The 18,263-nt window shown below is 61.6% G+C and overlaps 2 protein-coding genes across 2 annotated transcripts; one reads left to right on the top strand and one right to left on the bottom strand.

Moving 5' to 3' along the window:
• The first annotated feature begins 1,097 nt into the window (after window positions 1-1,097).
• On the top strand, window positions 1,098-8,109 carry RNF214 (ring finger protein 214). The gene is made up of 14 exons (XM_059488197.1): window positions 1,098-1,367; window positions 2,021-2,080; window positions 2,267-2,407; window positions 2,674-2,813; window positions 3,341-3,409; window positions 4,178-4,274; window positions 4,491-4,579; window positions 4,952-5,042; window positions 5,254-5,352; window positions 5,600-5,967; window positions 6,349-6,484; window positions 6,761-6,868; window positions 7,154-7,249; window positions 7,858-8,109. The coding sequence occupies exons 1-14, from the start codon at window positions 1,098-1,100 to the stop codon at window positions 7,921-7,923; spliced, it is 1,830 nt and encodes a 609-aa protein (XP_059344180.1). The 3' UTR covers window positions 7,924-8,109.
• A 215-nt stretch (window positions 8,110-8,324) lies between these two features.
• On the bottom strand, window positions 8,325-16,820 carry BACE1 (beta-secretase 1). Its single transcript, XM_059488204.1, has 9 exons — window positions 16,575-16,820; window positions 13,288-13,376; window positions 12,913-13,129; window positions 12,590-12,727; window positions 12,373-12,507; window positions 12,162-12,263; window positions 11,881-12,030; window positions 11,604-11,775; window positions 8,325-11,055 (listed from the first exon to the last, which is right to left on the bottom strand). Exons 1-9 carry the CDS (start codon window positions 16,818-16,820, stop codon window positions 10,814-10,816), a joined length of 1,491 nt encoding a protein of 496 aa, XP_059344187.1. The 3' UTR covers window positions 8,325-10,813.
• Between the last annotated feature and the right edge of the window lie 1,443 nt (window positions 16,821-18,263).

The following is an 18,263-nucleotide window of genomic DNA, read 5'->3' as shown; positions in this document are numbered from 1 at the left end:
AACTCGTTCCTCACCCGCTCCACGGCCGGAGGAACCGGCTTTTCCCTGGCACGGGCAGCAATCACCGCCGAGCCCCGGTTCAACCCGCAGTCCACAAACCAGGGCACCGCAGAGCGGGGAAACATCTCCCGAGGTCCCGCTGCCCGGCCGTGCCCGGGGCTCCGCACCCCGGCCCTTTTCCTCCCGGAACCCGCTCCATTTCCCTCTGACACAGCTCATCAGCCGCACACCGAACCCCGCGTTTCTCTCCCCAAAAGCCGGGCTTCAAGCGCCCCGGCAGCGGCACCGCGCAGCGCCCCGGGGCAGCCGCGGCGCTCCCCGCTCCGCCGGTCACCGGCACCGGGGACACCGCGGAGGTCGCCCCCGGGCACAGCACCCCCGCTCCGCTCCGCCACCCCCGCCCGGGCCCGGCGGCAGCGCTCCCCGGCCCGGCGCGCATCCCTCCCGCCGCCCGGAGCCCAGCGCCGCCCGCCGGTGCCGCCCCGCAGCGCCCACCGGGCATGAGCCGCCGCCGCCGCCGGAACCGCGGTGCCGCTGACAGCGGCGTCACATCCGCCGGGGCGCGGGGCGGAAGGGGCGGCGCGGCGGGGGCGCGGGTCGTGCGCTCCGCCCGGTGCCGCTCGGTGCCCCCCGGTGCCGCCCGGTGCCGCCCGGTGCCGCTCCGCCGGCCCGGCCCAGCCCCGCAGCCGCCCCCATGGCGCTGGAACAGGCGCAGGGCGACGGCCCCGAGCCGCCGCGCCTCTGCGAGCCCGGCCCCGCCGCGCCGCCCGGCAGGTAACGGGGGGGCCCGGCGGGGCGGCAGCGCACCGGGATGGGGCGGGGATGGAACCGGGATGGGGCGGGGATGGGGCCGGAATGGAGCGGGAATGGGGCCGGGATGGAGCGGGGATGGGGCCGGGATAGGGCGAGAATAGGGCCGGGATGCGGCCGGGATGGAGCGGGAATGGAACCGGGATGGGGCCGGGATGGAGCGGGGATGGGGCCGGGATAGGGCGAGAATAGGGCCGGGATGGAGCGGGAATGGGGCCGGGATGCGGCCGGGATGGAGCGGGAATGGGGCGGGGATGGGGCCGGGATGGAGCGGGAATGGAACCGGGATGGGGCCGGGATGGGGCCGGGATGGAGCCGGGACGCGGCCGCGGCTGAGCCATTCCCCGTTCCGCAGCGGGAGCCCGCTCTCCGCCCCGGAGAGCCCCAGCGAGCCCGGGCCCGGCGGGGACGCGGAGCCCGCGGCCGCCCCCGGCCCCGGCGGCGATGCGGAGCCCGGGCCCGGCGGCGCAGAGGCCGCGGGACAGAGCGGAGCGGTGGCCGAGGAGCCCGACGAGGAGGCGGCCCCGGCCAGGCCGTCGCAGAACATCGCGGTGCAGGTGGGTGCAGCTCCCGGGGCTCCTGTAGCTCCCCGGGGCTCCGCCGTGCAGGTGGGTGCAGCTCGCTCCGGGGTTGTGCTTTGCGGGGCCAGGGCTCTGCAAGGCTCCTGGGGAACCCAGAGGACAAAGAACTGAGTAAGCCGTGACTGAAGGGTAGAACACATCAGTACCACTGCTGTATACCCGGTCCTCTGCTTGAATTTTAATTAATCTTTAATTAAAATTTGACCCTAATGAGGCCACACCTGGAGTGCCGTGTTTAGGTCTGGGCTGCTCAGTACAAGAAAGAGAAGGAGCTACTGAAGAAGGGTGAAGTGGAGGCTGTGAAGATGATGAGGGGTTTGGAGCATCTCTCTAGAAGGAGAGGCTGCAGGAGCTGGGCTCGGTTGGGCTAGATAAGTCTGAGAGGGGATCCCATTAATGCATATAAATATCTCCAGGGGGTGTCAGAGGATGGTGCCAGCTTCTTTTTGTTGGTGCCTAGCTATAGGATGAGGAACAATGGCCGTAAACTAAAATGATAAGTGTCATCACAATATGACAGAGATCTCCTTTCTGTGGAGGGTGGCAGAGCACTGGAGCAGGTGCCAGGGAGGGCCTGGAGTCCCTCTCTGGTCACTGCAGGGTCTGATCTCAATCATGTCCCTTCACAGACCGACTTCAAGGCGGCTGATGCAGACGTGAACACAGACCAGGACATTGAGAAGAACCTGGTGGGTATCAAAGCCCTGTGCTCAGGCTCTGCTGCTCACACTCCCAGGCACAGGAGCTGGAGCTGTTCTTCTCACTTGATTCCTGTCAAAACAGAATCACAGAATCGTTGCAGTTGGAAAAGACCAAGTCCATCAAGTGTCAGCCTTGAAGTCTGTTACAGGCTGTCCTTGTCCTCTCCCCTGCAGGACAAGATGATGTCCGAGAGGGCCTTGCTGAAGGAGCGCTACCAGGAGGTGTTGGACAAACAGAGGCAGGTGGAGAATCAGCTGCAGGTCCAGCTCAAGCAGCTCCAGCAGCGGAGGGAAGAGGAGATGAAAAACCACCAGGTATTTGGTGAAGAGCTGCTTTTGTTTAACCTGCCCTGTAATTAATTTTAAAGTCTTTATGAAGAGGCAGGAGAACCTGCAGTCCAGAGCATCAGTCTCCTCAGTTTCCTCATAATAACCAATTTATATCTTGACTCAATCTGCTAAAAATAAAGACTTTGCTGTGTAATCTCATTAACCAATTAATCTAAAAAAAAAGTATTTTAAATCAAAACCGTTACTTGGTAATTTTGCTCTATATCTGTGTGATGTTTCTTTTACTCCAGGAGATCCTGAAAGCCATTCAGGATGTTACGATCAAGCGAGAAGAGACTAAGAAGAAGATGGAGAAAGAAAAGAAAGAATTCCTGCAGAAAGAGCAGGATCTCAAAGCTGAAATTGAGAAACTCTGTGAGAAAGGCAGAAGGTATTTGTACAGAACATAAAGTATTTTTGGGGAAGAAGACCTTGCTTAACCGTGATAGAAACCTGATGGAGCAAAGAGCTTTAAACTTTTAGGAAGCAGTGAGTATTTAGGTCAGACCTGTACACGGATGAATTTAGGATAGGCCCTGTATTTGAATTAACATTTTTATGGAGCCATTCTGTTATGTCATAGAGCTCTGGTTTTTATTCTGAGGCTCAGTGGTGTTTTTGGGTAAAACTCCTGCAGTGATGGCTCCGAGTGCTCAGCCCTTTTCCCCCAAGTGACGGTGGCAGAGCACGTGCTGGGGGAGCAGCGCAGCTGCCTGCAGCCAGCCTGGTTCTGTGCCACAGCTTTGTGCAGTGTCATGAGACAGCAGGATTTGTGCTCCAGAGGCTGTTTTTGGTGGCTGTTTTCCCACACACATTGCAGGGAGCCCTCCCCAGCCCGTGGTGTGGGGATGGGGATGTTTGGATGTGGGCCCTGCTGTGTTGGGGTTCCAGCTGTGCTGTCCCTTTTCTCCCGTGCAGGTTGCTGAAGGAGCAGGAGGAGAAGGAAAACAAGATTGCCTCTCTGATTGCAGAGCAGTCTGATGAGAAGTAAGGCTCTTATCCCTCACCTGATTAGTGCTGCCCAGAGCACTGTTCCTTCCTGTCATTCTGCCTCAGAGAGAATCCAGTGCTTTGGTTGGGACAGAGCAGAGACAGTGAGCCAGCACTGCTGGCCACTTACGTGCCCTAGAGGTTTTATCTCCTCTTTCAGCATCAGGGCTCTGGATTAAATCTTCCTTGATCCCAGTCACAAGCAGACTCCTGGGTGCTTGTGACATAAAGATCCCACAAGATTAGAGCTTGTGCTTGGTCATTGACTCAGCTTGTAACTGCTACTTCTGACTGAGCTTCACCTCCCCAGAATTAGGGCAGACTGATGGCCCTGTCTGTTCCCCACAGCTGTCCAGCTGCACTAAACTCTGGGTATTTAGAGCTGGGCAGAGGTGCTCCAGGTGTTCCCAAAGCACAGGTGGAAATGCCCAGCTTTAAACTTCTCCAGGATCAGAACAGCAGAGCTGCTCGTGTTGATTCCTGGTTCAGATCTTCCCTGGGGTTGGACTGAATTTTGCTGAGAGGAATTCCCCTTGTTTGGCCCAGTGTCTTTGCACGCTGCTTGTTTGTGTGCTCTGGAGCAGCTCACTGCTGGGACAGAGACTCACACAGCCCAGGGAGCTGGGGCTGGTGTCACGGGCTGGAGACTGCTGATCTGCCATGTTCCAGCCATCCAGAGCTCCTGGGATCCATCCTCTGGGGCCGTTCCAGTGCCTGAGCCTGGGGGGGCTCATTCTGCTCTGCTCTGCTCTGTTCTGTGTGCAGGCAGCTGTGGGAGATGGAGCTGGACAAGCTGAAGAACCAGCACAATGAAATCAACAGGAACATTCTCGAGGAGACAGAGCGGGCCTGGAAGGCAGAGGTGAGCAGGTGACTCCTGCCCTGCAGAGTGGCTGGTTTGAGGTTCCAGCTGGGTGATGGGCAGTGCTGTGAAATCAGGAGCAAGGCCAAGTCCCGCTCTGTGGGATAAGAGGAGAGATGAACACGTGTCAGTGCAGGGAGCGTTAGCAGGGAGCCGTGCCCAGTGCCTGGGCTGGCAGCAAGAAATGGGAGTACAAAACTGAGCCTCTGTCCACAGATCCTGTCCCTGGAGAGCCGGAAGGAGCTGCTGGTGTTGAAACTAGAAGAAGCAGAAAAAGAAGCAGAGCTACACCTCACCTACCTCAAGTAAGTCTGTGATGTGTCAGAAGTGGCAGGGAGGGTCCCTCAGGTGTCCCCATCTCCTCTTCCTCTGCTTACCTTGGAGGTTGGACTGGAATAGTTCAGGATTTGCTGTGGTTTTCTTGGTGTGATTCAGTAATGTCCCACAGCAAGGGCGTGTGGGGCTGTGCTTGTTCCCTGTCACTGTTCACCAGCCAGTGCTGCTGGCTGTGTGTGTCCCCCAGGTCAGTCCCTCTCCCTTGTGGGGTGCCTCACTGGGGGTGAGCCCTTCCCACCCCTCTGGAGGAGGGGAAGCCAGGGGGGTGTGGGGGTTGCTGTTCCCACCTCGCAGCCAGTGAGAGCACAGTTGCAAGTGGGAAAGTTCAGCTGTGCTTGCAGGTCTGCACCACCCACGCTGGAGACCATGAGGCCGAAGCAGGAGTGGGAGATGAGGCTCAACAGGATACGTATGACCAAGCAGAGTGTCCGAGTAAGTTCTGCTGACCTCTCCCCGCCTAGCAGTGAGCAGTTCTTCACACACACAGTGAGCCCTTCACATACACAGTGTTCCTCCCTTCAGCTCCTCTCCCTTCTTTTGTGGAGCCAAACAGTGCCACTTTAGGGCCTGCCACCCCCTGGTTTAGATGCCCCAAACTCGCTCAGCTTTGATAAACAATCCTGTTTTCTTCCCTCTCTGCCAGGATCAGTTCAATGACCACATCCAGATGGTGAGGAATGGCACAAAGCTGAGCAGCCTCCCCCAGATCCCAACACCAACGCTGCCTCCTCCACCTTCAGAAGTGAGTGCCTCTCCAGCCCCACAGCGTGGTGCTGCCAGGCCCTGGCACAGCCTGCCTGGTGCTGGCCATGTGTGGGGTGGCCCATTCCCTCTCTGGGCTTATGAGAGAGGAGGGGAAGGGTCTCCTTCACTTTCAGCCGCCAGTGCCTGCAGTTCCCACCTTGCCTGCAGAGGAGGGCACTCAGCTCTGCTTCCAGGAGCTCTCACTCTAACCAGCCTTTCCCTCCTGCCCTGCTTTTCTTTCTCAGACAGATTTCATGCTGACGGCATTCCAGCCCAGCCCCTCCCTGACCCCCCGGCTGCCCTTCCCCATCGGGCCCGTGCCCGTCCCCATGGTCATGCCCAGCGCCGATCCCCGGGCTCTGTCCTTCCCCCTGCTGAACCCCGCCATGTCCAGGCCCAACCAGCCCTCCCCACCCCTGCCCGCCTCCCAGGGCAGGAGCAGCCCGGTGGTGGCATCTCTGCTGGGCACCCACAGCCCCCACATGGCGCCCGCTGCCCCCATCCCTCCTCCGCCCGGCCTGGGCGGTGCCCCCGAGTTCCCCCGGGCCCAGCCGGCCGACAAGCTGGAGAAGCTGCTGGAGAAGCTGCTCACCCGCTTCCCTCAGTGCAACAAGTAAGGCTCTGCCAGGGGTTTTGGGGGGCAGGGGCTTGTGAGGGCGCTGGGAGCTGGGATCAGGGCATGGGGGGCTCCTGGTGTCCGTGGGGGCTCTGGGAAGGGAGGCAGGCAGAGGTGGTGGTCTCCAGCAGGTCTGCCCTAGTGCTGGGGATGGGGATCACTGGGAGCTTTGCAGGGATATCTGGGCACGGCCCCCCCAGCCTGGCTGGGGGGGTTCCCTGCTCTTTCCCCAGTGCTTTGAGGAGAGAAGCTCCTCAGCACGTGGCTCACCTCACCTGGAGGGTGGAGGGGAAGCGCACGGCGTCCCCCGGGCAGCGGTGGCTGAGGGATCCCGGTGTGTGAGCACCAGGAGCTCTTAGCAGGCTGCTGTCCACGCAGGGCCCAGCTGACCAACATCCTGCAGCAGATCAAGACTGCCCGCAGGACCATGGCCGGCCTGACCATGGAGGAGCTGAACCAGCTGGTGGCAGCCAAGCTGGCAGAGCAGCAGGAGCGGGCAGCGGCCGGTGCTCAGGTGGGACAGCCTGGGGGCTGCAGGGGGGCCTGGGGAGCAGGAGAGCTGCCTGGGGAGCAGGAGAGCTGCTGGGGAGCAGGAGAGCTGCTGGGGAGCAGGAGAGCTGCTGCCCCTGCTCCCTGGCTCCCCATAGAGCTCGGGCTGTGCGTCAGGGCTGTCCGCTGGGCTCCCTGTGCTGCTGACTGCAGCGTAACCAGGGAATGGTTTTCCCTGGGGTGACTCCTCTGTCCTTTCCTCCCTGGGCTGTTCTGACGTGCCTCCTCTGCCTCGCTGCAGCCTCTGGGCCGGATCAGGGCCCCCATGTTCTCTGCTCCCCTGCCTCAGATCAGCACACCCATGTTCCTGCCCCCGGCCCAGGTCGCCTACCCAGGAACGGCGTCACACGTGAGGATGCTTGGCTGGACTGGGGAGGGGGAGCCTGTCTGGGGTGTCCTGGAGGGATGGGATGAGCCCCTGGAGCTGGGAGCTCTCCTCACACAGCTGCCTGGCTGCTGAGGTGAAGGGGGGAGGACTGGGGCACAGATCCTTTGGGTTTCACACTGGAACGCAGGGACACAGACACGATGGTGGCTCTCAGGGTGTGATGGCTGTGGGCAGAGGGGACTGTGGCCTCAGGCTGCAGCTGAATCTCATCAGAGCTGTGTGTCTGACTTGCCTGCCTCCTCCCAGACCCCAGCTGCCTGTAAGCTGTGTCTGATGTGCCAGAAGCTCGTGCAGCCCGGTGACCTTCACCCCATGGCCTGCTCACACGTGCTGCACAAGGAGGTGAGTGTGTTCTGCTCAGAGCCTCCTCCTGGTCCTTCCAGGTGACCCTTCCCGAGTCCTTCTTGTCCTGACACCTTGCCAGGAGAAGGGTATGATCAATAAACAGCTTTCCTGCATCCTGTCATCCCATCCTTTACTCTTGGCTGGGCCACCCTGCATGGCCAGGGTGTGGTGGCTTTAGGAGCAGGCTGCCCTTGTGTCCCTGAGCCTGTGTCTGTGAGGGTTGGATGCTGGAGCAAGGCAGTCTGGAAGGATCTGGAACACAGGGTCAGGGGAGAGCTGCCACTGCTGCCCAGGTGTCTGGGTGGGGGTGCCAGACAGGAGCTCCTGGCAAGAGGAGGGGACATTCCTGTCCCATGGATCTGGCAGTGGGTCACCTGTGTGGGCAGCCCCCCATCCCAACAGCTCTGTGGCCTCGGTGGCCCAAGGAAATGGAAACTCCCGTTGAGGAGGGCCTGATGGTCCTGCAGGGGTGACAAGGGCTCCTTCCTCACGGTGACCTTGTGCTGGAGGCTGCAGGAGCAAAGGACACCACCCCTGAATCAAGTGGACAATGACGGCACCTCTGGGTTGGGCCAGTGGCTCTTGACTAATTCTCTCTCTTCCAGTGCATCAAATTCTGGGCACAGACCAACACGAATGACACTTGCCCCTTTTGCCCAAGCCTCAAATGACGGCTGCTGGGACAGCGTGGGCCCCTGGGAGGAGTTGCTGTGAATAGACAGGATCAGTTCTAAGATTTCTACAGTTCTATATTTATACGATCATGTATACACATGTACATTTTTATTATATAGGTAATGTGTGTATAGAAAGTCTGTAAACATACAAATTCATAAATAAAGTGTGTATATTATGCAGTGATTTGCTGCAGCTCCTCATTTCTTATCTGCAGCCTTGCTGGCTTCTTCCAAATGAGGGTCAGCGTTCCCTGCTTGCTGGGAACCACCCCTGCCCACTTGGCTCCCATCAGCTCCTTTCCTAGGGCCATTCCTCATCACCTGCTGCCCCAATCCCTGCCACTCCTCACCTGCTTTTTCCCCTCGTGCCAGCGAACGAGTTGTGGACCAAGAGCCGATTTTTGTGGTCATTTATTTTAATGTCATAATAATTTACTGTGTTAACATTCATTGTTCTTACATAGACACTGGGTTACAGAGTACTGGAGCCTCCAGCGACAGCCCGTGGTCCCATCCTGTCCCATGCCCTCCCCTGCTGTCCCTGGGCCCGGGGAGGGAGCGCAGGGACGCGGCTGCGCTGCAGCTCGGGATAAACCAACCCGTCAGAATTCCTGCGTTCCCCCTCCTGTCCTTCCTGCTAGAGTGGGCTGGCTCACCAACCCTTTCTCCATGGACCTCGGTGGGATTGCGAGGTGCTCAGCACCGCTGAAAATCTGGCAATGACTCTCTAAAAATCCCCCCTCCCTTCCCTGGCAGTCTGTGGCAGGAACTGGGCACTGCTGGCAGCCCCAAGGGCACTCTGGTGCCCACCTGCTGCAGAACTGGGCATTGCTGGCAGCCCCAGTGCCCACCTGCTGCAGAACTGGGCACTGCTGGCAGCCCCTCTCCCCCAGGGCAGGGCAGCCCCGGTGCCCACCCAGCTCTCAGGGCATGTTTTAAGGCAGTGGTCCACAACAGAGTCTCTGGGGTCCTGGGCAGGCACGAGGGTGGGGGGAGAGCGTTGTCCTCTTGCAGGGAGTGGCTGGGTGGGGTCTGGAGCGGGGCTGGGGGCTCGGTGTGAGCAGGGGCAGTGTGGGGGCTGTTGTGGCAGTGCCCCTGCAGGGTGGCTGGTCTCCTACTCTGCCGGTGTTTCCTGGCTCCCTCGCTGCCCTCCCAGAGCGACGTTTGGCTGCAGGGGTTAATTAACAAGCTCTGTGCTCGGTGAGTGCTGTGGGTGCTCAGTCTGTCCCTGCCTGACCCGGTGGCTCCGTGGGCAGCTGCCAGCTCAGCCCTGGCACTGCAGGTATCCCCTCTGCGTTCATGGAGGAGTGATGCCTTTCAACTGTGGAATCTCCGTGTCTGAGCCCTTTCCTACCCAGGCTGGAGGCAGAGAAGCAAGGGAATACAGCACTAGCACTGCCTGCAGGGTCACAGGTGTCTGCTCTGGGGAAGGGACGGTGATCCTGCAGCACGGGGAGGATCCTCACACGCTGAAAATCCTCTCTGAGGACAGAGGTGCCTTCTGTGCTCAGGGTCCTCTGGGCTTGGAGCCACTGCTCTTCGTGCTCCAGCCCTGCAGCCCCTCCTCGAGCCACCACCACATCTCCCACCACACACACGTGGCCGCACTGTGAGCCCTGGCCCTGCGCGCTGCCAACAATGGCTGAGCAGAAGGCTAAAAAGATTTAAAAAAAACCCCAAAACAAAACAGGACCGACCCCTAACGTTGGAACAGTGGCTTTCAGGGCTAGAATTAAAAATAGAGATATATGGATATACTGTACAGGTGAGAGGCAGCCGTGCTCTGTACACGTGGGACCGGCTCTGTACACGCTCTCAACGCGCTACCAGTGACACGCTTTGTAAAAAGAAAAAAATAAATACAACCATGTGTTTACAAAACAATAAACGCTGCAGTTCCTGCAGCTGCCGCCTGTCCCCGGGATGCCAGGGTGTCTCACAGCCAGGCCTGGACGTGTGGAGTGAGCAGGGAGGAGCTGCTGTGCCGTGGGGTGCGCTGGCGGTGAGCTGGAGGGCTGCAGGGGGGTCCAGGCTCCCCTATGGCTTACAAAGGGCTGGGTGGGCTGGGGAGCAGCCCCTGCCAGGGCTGGGAACCCCGCTGCTGGCACTGGCTTCTGCATGGCAGCTGCTGCTGATGCTGGAAGCCAGGGCAGGGAGCTTCCCATGCCATGTGATGTGGGGAGAGGATGGGTGCCTGCTCCTGCCTGTCCCAGGAGAGGATGGGTGCCTGCTCCTGCCTGTCCCAGGAGGGTGCAGGAAGTCCTGGGGCTGGCAGCAACAGCAGCACAGCTCGGGAAGGCAGGAAAATGCAGGGAAAATGTGAGAGTGAGCGCTGTAGGGGCAGCAGGGCAGGAGGGAAAGCCCTGTCTGGGCAGCCCAGGCTGGCCCTGCAGGGCTGTCTCTGAAAAGCCCGAGGCTGGATGGCTCCAGGATGATCCCTGGAGTCTGGCTCAGTGCAGGGAATCACAGGGGAGGCACAGCTGCAGCACAGCTCCCTGCAGGAGAGCCTGGGCTGGCAGCTTCCCCACGGGGCGAGCTGGAAAGGGATGCACAGGGATGGAAGGGGACAGGCAGGGGATGGCTCATCGGCATCACTCCATCAAGCCAGGCAAGGCTGGGTGGGAGAGCTTGGTCCCGTCCTGGTGCTGGAGCACAGAAGCTGCCCCCAGCGCCCAGGATGGGGTTGCTGAGCTCTCCCAGTGCCCAGTGCCACGCTCCTGCTGCAGCTCCCAGACGAATGGAGCCCGGGCTGGGGCTCCCCTGGCTGCTGGCCCTGATGGACACCGAGTCCCCAGGGTGAGCTCCCCACACTCCACCACAGCCCGGGAGCGAGGCCCTGCCCTGCTGCCTCACCTGCAGCCCCGGGGCTGCGCCCGCTCTGCCCTCACTTCAGCAGGGAGATGTCGTCGGCAAAGTCGTCGTGGTCCCGCCGCAGGCAGCGGAAGCAGCGCCACTGGAACACCATGAGGCACAGGGGCAGCATGAAGAGGGCGCAGATGGCCGCCATGACGTAGGCGATGGTCATCAGCGTGGACTCGTCCGTCTGCGGGATGTTGTAGCCGCAGTCCTCCATGTTGGAGTGCAGGTGGGGCCCGTCCACCGCCGCCGTCCGGAACTCGTCGTGCACTGCGGGAAGGGAGGCAGGGTCTGGTGTCTGCACACCCACTGCCCTCCATGCCCATGCGGGAAGGGAGGCAGGGTCTGGTGTCTGCACACCTGTGACCGTGTTCAGAGGGCTCCAAGGATGAGGGAAGAGATGAGGATCTGACTCCATGTCTCAGAAGGCTTCATTTATTATTTTATGATATATATTATGTTATGTTATGTTATATGTTATGTTATGTTATATCATATTATATTAAAACTATACTAAAAGAATAGAAGAAAGGATTTCATCTGAAGTCTAGATAATAATAGAAAAATAAAGAATGATAACAAAAGCTTCTGTCTCGGACAGAGAGCCCGAGCCAGCTCACTGTGATTTGCCATTAATTAGAAACAACTCTAGGAGACCAATCCCAGATGCACCTGTTGCATCCCACAGCAGCAGATAACCATTGTTTACATTTTGTCCCTGAGGCCTCTCAGCTTCTTAGGAGGAAAGGGTTTTTCATAGAAGATGTCTGTGACATACACCCATGTCCCCTCCACGCCTCCCCGTGGGCCCAGCTCACCATGGCAGGCGCTGACGGCAAAGCCGATGCGCTTGCGGGCGCGGTCGAACACCACGTAGAAACCCTCCATGATCACAGCGCCCATGACGGTGCCTGTGGAGGACTGGGAGATGGCAAACTTGTAGCAGTCATCCTGAGAGGTGGCCACGTCCTCCACCGGGCGCAGGTATTGCTGCGGGGGCAGAGGAGCGCTCAGGGAAGGGGCACGGGAGGCAGCTGTGCCCACCCAGCCGTGCCCTGCCCTCTCCAGCCCGGCTCTGGCCAGCCCAGTACTCACCTGGGGCAGGATGGTGATCCGGAAGGACTGGTTGGTGGCCTCCCCCATCAGGTAGAGGGACAGCACCGGGAAGATGTGCCAGGGGGTGGTGCCGACCTGCCAGCAAACCAGCTGCTCCCCCAGCCAGAAGCCGTCTGGGAACTTCTCCGTCTGCCAGAGGGAAAGGGGAGGTGAGCGGGGCCAAGCTGGGCAGGCAGCAGAGATGCCAGGCTGGTGAGGGGCAGCCACACTGCCTCAGCCCCCTGGGCTGTGCCCGTGGGGAAGGGATGGGTTCCACTGACCGAAGATGCTGTTTTGATGGATTTCACCGCAGCCTCAAACACCTTCTTAGGCAGCCTGAGGTTGGTGGTCCCGCTGTCCACAATGCTCTTGTCGTAGTTGTACTGGGGGCAGAAAGGAGGAGTGATCCAGGTGCAGGACCCCAGCCCACTCCCCTGAGCAATGCTGGGTGTCTCCAGTGCCCGTGGGGCAGTGCCACCACTGCCCACTCACCTCCTTGCAGTCCATGTTCAGGTCCTGCCCGTTGACCTCCAGCTTGACGATGATGACCTCGTAGTACCACTCCTTGCGGATGGGGGTGTACCAGATGTCACCCACGTACAGCGAGCGGTCGATGCCCCCGATGATCTGCAGGGCAGACAGGACGGCGCTGCCACCACGCGCTGGCAGTGCCACAGAGGAACCCCCCAGCCACCTGTGCAGGGCTCACCATGCTGCCTCCCACCGAGGCCACGGCCTCTGTCTCGTTGGGAGAGAAGCCTGTCCCGCACAGCTGCAGGGAGAAGATGTTGGGCACCCGCGTCTGCTTCACCAGGGAGTCAAAGAAGGGCTCCAGGCTGTCGTCGGGCTGGTGGCAGAGAGAGCAGAGGCAGGACAGGGATGTGTCAGTGCTGTCCCTTCTCCAGGAGCTCTCTGCACCCAGGGGAGCTCCCCTCAGCAGCACTGCTGTGCCCCAGGGGACAAACAGGGACAAGGAAAAAGGCAACTGAAACGTTTTGGTGCTGACATCCAGGACTGCCAGCCAGGACTTACCCGGGCAATCTCGGCATAAGCCAGCCCCAGGATCCCTTCCCAGTTGGAGCCGTTGATGAAGAATTTGTCAGACTCCGTGATGGCAGCGATGTTGGCTCTGACAGTGACGTTGGGGCCGTGGGGGATGGTGACAAGGTCAGTGCCCAGCTCCCCTTCCCACTTGCCCTGGGTGTAGGGCACGTACACCCCCTTCCGCAGGTCACGGTAGGTGCTGGACCTGCAAGGGCGGCAAAGGGACGAGTCAGACCAGCAGGGTTTGTGTGCACCCAGCCACTCCAGAGGCCAGGTCATGCCTGGCAGGGTCTGGCCAGACCTGCAGCAAGGAGAAGCAGTGTGCCCGAGAGGCTGTGCCCTGTGTCCCCCCACAATACTCACAGCTGCCGCTGGTAGTATCTCCGGAGGAAGGGGTGTGGTGCAGCTCCCACAGCGAAGTTACTGCTCCCTGTGTCCACCAGGATATTCAGCTGCAGAAGGAAGAAAGACAGGAAGGGCCATGAGTGCAGTGGGACCCCCTTTTGTTGTGCCCAGAGAGGAGAGAAGGAGGAGGCGGAGCAGGAGGCAGCGACATCAGGGAGTTGCACAAAGAGCAAACACCATCCTGCACTGTGCAAACAGAGCGTGAGCTCCTCGCTCAGCCTCAGCCCCCAAATCCACAGGCAGGACTCAGGAACCACTTGGCAGGTGTCTTGGGGCAGCAACACAGGGTGCACAGGCTGCCCCTGCCAGGAAAGCAGATTTGCTGGCACTGCTGGTGGGCAGCATGGCTGGTGGGCAGCCCCCACGGTCCCTGTGCCCGCTAATCACCACCCATATGCTGAGCCCTGCTCCCGATTCATTCCTGCCTGGGCAGGATTACCATGCTGGCAAACATCCCACTGGCAGGCCAGGAGTGGGCCAGCCTGATCCTGCCCTCAGCTGACCCGTGCCCGTGGCCCTGGTGAGGAGAGGGGCAGGAGAGGGCTGGGATTGCCCTGGTGGGATTGCCCTGGTGGGATTGGGGCTGTCTGAGCCTCCTGGCTCTGCTGGGCAGCACAGCTCGGGGTAAGCCCTGGCCCCAGACCCAGGAGCTGCCTCACAGCAGCACCCCGGGCAGCAGCTCCAGGGCTTTGGCCCCTAATCTGTGCAGGCAGAGGCAGAGGAAGGAGGTTAATGCGCTTGTGTTAATCGCAGCAGCGCCGGCTGCAGCTGCAGATTCCTCTCCCTGACAGGGGCTGGCACGTCCTGAGTGCCCCAGCTCCACCTCCCTGCCAAGAGGAACGTTTCAGGCTGTGGGTAAAGCTCAGAGCAGCACCTTCACCCCCCCATTACCCACCCTGGGCAGGTGCCAGCTCAGCACCCACCACACAGCCTGGCAACCCGGTACCTGCACTGCCAGGGCTGCTCCCGGCTCTGTGCCATTAGGGGCCACCTGCTCCATCCACACGGCTCATCTGCAATCCCCAGGGCACCCAGAGGAGCCTGGTTTCCCTGGAGAAGGACCTGCTGAGCTGACGCTGCAGGCAGAGGAGGCAGGGAGGGCTTTTACTCTCACAGGCTCCATCCTGCTGAAGGGGTCACGCACAGCACCCACGTGGAGAGGACCCAGATCCTGGAGACTCAGCCCAGCCATCCGTTCAGGCCAGGACATGGCACGTGAACCGGGGAGGCCAGGACATGTGTGGCAGTCCCTGCACTGCCTGAAACCTGTCCCTGGAAGTGACAGCCCCTCCAGGCACCTCAGCAGCAGCACTGGCTCTGTGCCACACGCGTCCCTAGAGCTGTGCGCTGCTCCTGGGGCACCAATCCTGTGCCATCTGTCCCAAAACACCAGCTCCTGCTGCTCGGCTCACCCCTCTCCCCTGTGTGTTTATGAATCAGCCCGTTCTGGGGAGCCAGGGAAACCAACACGCTTGGGCACATGGAATGTGTGAGCAATCAGCTGCTGACGGTGACTTGGCAGTGCAGCACGGCTCAGAACCAAAATTACAGCACAAGGGGACACAGAAACTTCCTTGTCAGCATCGGGAAGGTGAAAGGAAAGGTGAGAAGATGGATCACCCTCTCCCTGCTGCGTGAGAGCCTTTGGGAAGGATGCACCCACCCCGGGGCAAGCAGGCTCCCAATTTCCTGCAGAGGCACAGCAGAACTCTTTCATAGGAATCCTCTCATTCCATTGCAGTGCCCGGAGGGATTCTGCTCCAGCACACACACACACACACACACACACACAGACACACACACAGGCACCACGTTTGCATTTGGAAGCAATCCAGGGCTGAAGATGCTGCCCAAAGGGTGGCTGGCTCCGGAAGGCGCGGGTGCCTGGAACAGGTGGTTCGCACAGAAATTATCTGGCAGCTGCGACACGTGGCAGGCAGGAGATGATGAAATCACATTTAAAACCAGATTTTAGAAGTAATCTCCTCCCTTTTTTTTCCTCCCAAACACACCCTGACAGGCAATGTATCCCAGGCACACGAGGACAACACAATAGTGCTCCCAGAGATGCAATTTCCATGGCAGTGCTGTCGTTCCTCCATCCACTCCTTGCTCCCATTGCTCTCTCCCACCACGCACACAGAGCACAGCCAGCTCGTGGGGAACAACCAGCCTTTATTTCAGGGCCTGTGTGGGTGCTGGCTGTTCTGGCAGCACCCAAAAAGTGCTGATGGCAGGCATGAGGGAATGTGGCCCTGTGCTTGGAGGAACTGGAGCCTCGATCACCGAGCTGGACCTCTGGGCCAGACTTGTTGCTGGTGACAATGGGGATCAGGATGGGCACAAAAGGATTTTGCAGTGGGAACCTCCCCGATCTCGTCCATAAAACAGGGGAGGAGCTGGTTGCCCTGCGCTGTGTGACTGGCACCTGGCACTCAGCACTCACCCTGTCCCCAGCAGGCAGGCACACGGTGGCACACGAGCTGGGCAGCGTGTGAGGGATGCTGACAAAAAGATGGAGCAGGATCAGAGCCTGGTGACGCACCAACGCCTGCTCTGCCGGCCCCCTTTCCATCCCATTTTCCTGCACTTTGTCTCCCCACGCTGCCCCAACTCCTGCGCAGCAAAAACCATCACGAGGTGCCCGGGAAAGCCGAGCTCGGGAGGATTTCTGGAGAATTTCCGCGGCCGGGAGCAGCAGGCAGAGGCAGGCAGCAGCTGCGCCCGGGGCTGCGCTGGGAGGAGCTGCCAAGCGCGGCTCGGCCGTGGGCCCCTCCGTGCCCGCGTGTGCCCGCTCCAGGCGGGCACGGGGCTGCGCAGCCACATCCCACCCGCCCGCCGCCCACAGCCCGCGCGGCTCCCGCGGCTCGGGAGCGGGGAGGGAGCGATGGAGCGATGGAGCGATGCAGCCCGGCTCGCCCGCACGTAGAGGCACACGCAGCACCGGCCCCTGCGCCCGGGCAGCCCCGGGAGCGCTGGGGTCACCTTCGGCGGGGCCCTGCGGCCAGTTTTAGCCGAAAGGCAGCGGGAAAAGCATCAGCGGAGCGATGAGAAGCAGGAATGGTGCCCGGGCCGTGCGGTGAGAGGCACGCGAAGCCATGGTGGCACCCGCGGCGCTTCTGCTCCGCGCCCCGCAGCCCCGCACCGGGCCGGAGCGGCACCCGCAGCCGCCGGGGTGCGGGGAATGCAGGGGATGAGGGAGATGCGGGGGAAGCGAGAGATGCGGGGCTCCCCTCCCACCTCACCTTCTGCGGGGGGCTGCCCACCGTCATCTCCACGTAGTAGCCCTGCCCGGACTTGCCCCGCAGGTTGTCGATCATGTCCACGAAGCTGCCGGCGCTGTCGGGCTCGGCGTCCAGCGGCGCCCGGCGCTGCCGGAGCCCCGACGGCGGGGCCGCGCCGCCCCGCAGCGGCAGGCGGATGCGCGGCGGGGCCGGGAGGGCGCGCACGACGCCCAGCCACAGCAGCAGCCAGGGCCAGGCGGGCGCCATGGCCGCGGGGAGCCCTCGGGGGACGCGGTCAGCGGGCCCGCAGCGCCCCGCGCCTCGGCGGGGCGGCCGCGCCGGGGCGGGCGGGCGGCGCGGCGGCGGCGGGCATGGCGGCGCGCACGGACCCGCCCCGGAAAGCCCGCCCGCCGGCGGAAGCGCTCGCCGAGAGACCCGCCCCGGCCCTGCCCGCTGCCCGCGGCCCTTGGCCGCTCCCCCGGCCCGTGCCCGTCCCGCTGCCCCGTCCCGCCCCGCCGGGACGCGCCGGGACGCGCCGGGACGGACCGGGCCGGGCCGCGGGCGGTACCCACGCGTCGCCACGGCAACCGCAGCCCCGGCGGCCCCGCCGCGGTGACGTCATGCATCCTGCCTCCGCGGCGGCCAATGGGGTGGCGCGCATCGCCCCGCCGGCCAATGGCGGGGAGGGGGCGGGCCCTGGGGCAGCGGCCGCGGCGGCGCCCGCGCTCCCGGCAACCGGCGGCACCCGCGGGGCGGCGGACGGGGCCCGCGGCACGGTGAGCGGCGGGCGGGCGGGGCCCCACGGCGGCGGGGAGCCGGGCCCGGGCCCCGGGAGGGTCCCCTCGGTGAGCGGGGGCTGCGGGGAGCGGCCCCGCGCCGCGCGGTTCCGGCCTCCCGCCGCACGCGGGCTCGGGCTGTGCGAGTGTCGCGTGGGTGCTGCCGTGATACGGGCGAAAATGGCTTTTTTTCCTACTTTTTCAACTACCCTGTCAACCAAAGCTGTTTGTCCTCCTTGCCAGCCGCGCTTTTTCCGTGGCTCCGGGCTGGCGCGGCGGCGGCTGCGCTGCGGCTTCGGTTCTGTTTGCACGGGGCTATAGAACGGTTTTTCGGGTTGGAACGGACCTGAAAATCACCCATTTCCACCCTATGCCATGGGCATGGGCCTTCCACTACCCCAGCTCGCTCCAAGCCCCCCATCCAACCTGGCCTTGAACACTTCCAGTGATGGGGCTGCCACAGCTTCTCTGGGCACCCTGTGCCAGGGTGTCCCCACCCTCACGGGAAAGAATTCCCTCCCCAGATCTCACCTAAATCCTCCTCTTTTAGTTTAAAGCCGTTCCCCCGTGTCCCCACCTATTGCAGCTGCCCCTCAAGCACTGAAAGGTCGCACTGAGGTCTCTCCGTTTGTGGTGAGGCAGGTTCTCCAGGAGAGGAGTGAGCCCATCATTCATCCCCCGGGGCCAATTCCAGGGATGGGAGACGGGGCTGAGATGGTTTTGGGAGAGGAAAATAGGAACACAAGGCCCTGAGTGAGGTGCCCACACCCAAATGCTCTGACTGGGGACGTTTGGGAGGGGCAGTGGTGTGGTTTGGATCTCCTGAGGATATCTTCACCTGGAAGTGCCAGGATTAGTTAGTTGCTGCTTCTAAGACTGACTTTACATAAGAGTTATAAATACAGCGTGGGCTGAGGACACGGGGAGCTGGAGA

Source organism: Ammospiza nelsoni, chromosome 24 (genome assembly GCF_027579445.1).
Source record: "Ammospiza nelsoni isolate bAmmNel1 chromosome 24, bAmmNel1.pri, whole genome shotgun sequence".
Classification (NCBI taxonomy): Eukaryota; Metazoa; Chordata; class Aves; order Passeriformes; family Passerellidae; genus Ammospiza; species Ammospiza nelsoni.
This window is presented reverse-complemented; position numbering and strand designations above follow the sequence as displayed.

Coding starts and splice junctions, on each gene's coding strand:
- RNF214 (XM_059488197.1), top strand. CDS start 1,098: ATGGGGCCGGGATGGGGCCGGGATGGAGCCGGGACGCGGCCGCGGCTG. Junction 6,869..7,153: donor ACCCAGGAACGGCGTCACAC/GTGAGGATGCTT, acceptor GCCTCCTCCCAG/ACCCCAGCTGCCTGTAAGCT. Junction 7,250..7,857: donor CACACGTGCTGCACAAGGAG/GTGAGTGTGTTC, acceptor TCTCTCTTCCAG/TGCATCAAATTCTGGGCACA.
- BACE1 (XM_059488204.1), bottom strand. CDS start 16,820: ATGGCGCCCGCCTGGCCCTGGCTGCTGCTGTGGCTGGGCGTCGTGCGC. Junction 13,130..13,287: donor AGATACTACCAGCGGCAGCT/GTGAGTATTGTG, acceptor CCGCCCTTGCAG/GTCCAGCACCTACCGTGACC. Junction 11,056..11,603: donor TGCCGTCAGCGCCTGCCATG/GTGAGCTGGGCC, acceptor CCCTTCCCGCAG/TGCACGACGAGTTCCGGACG.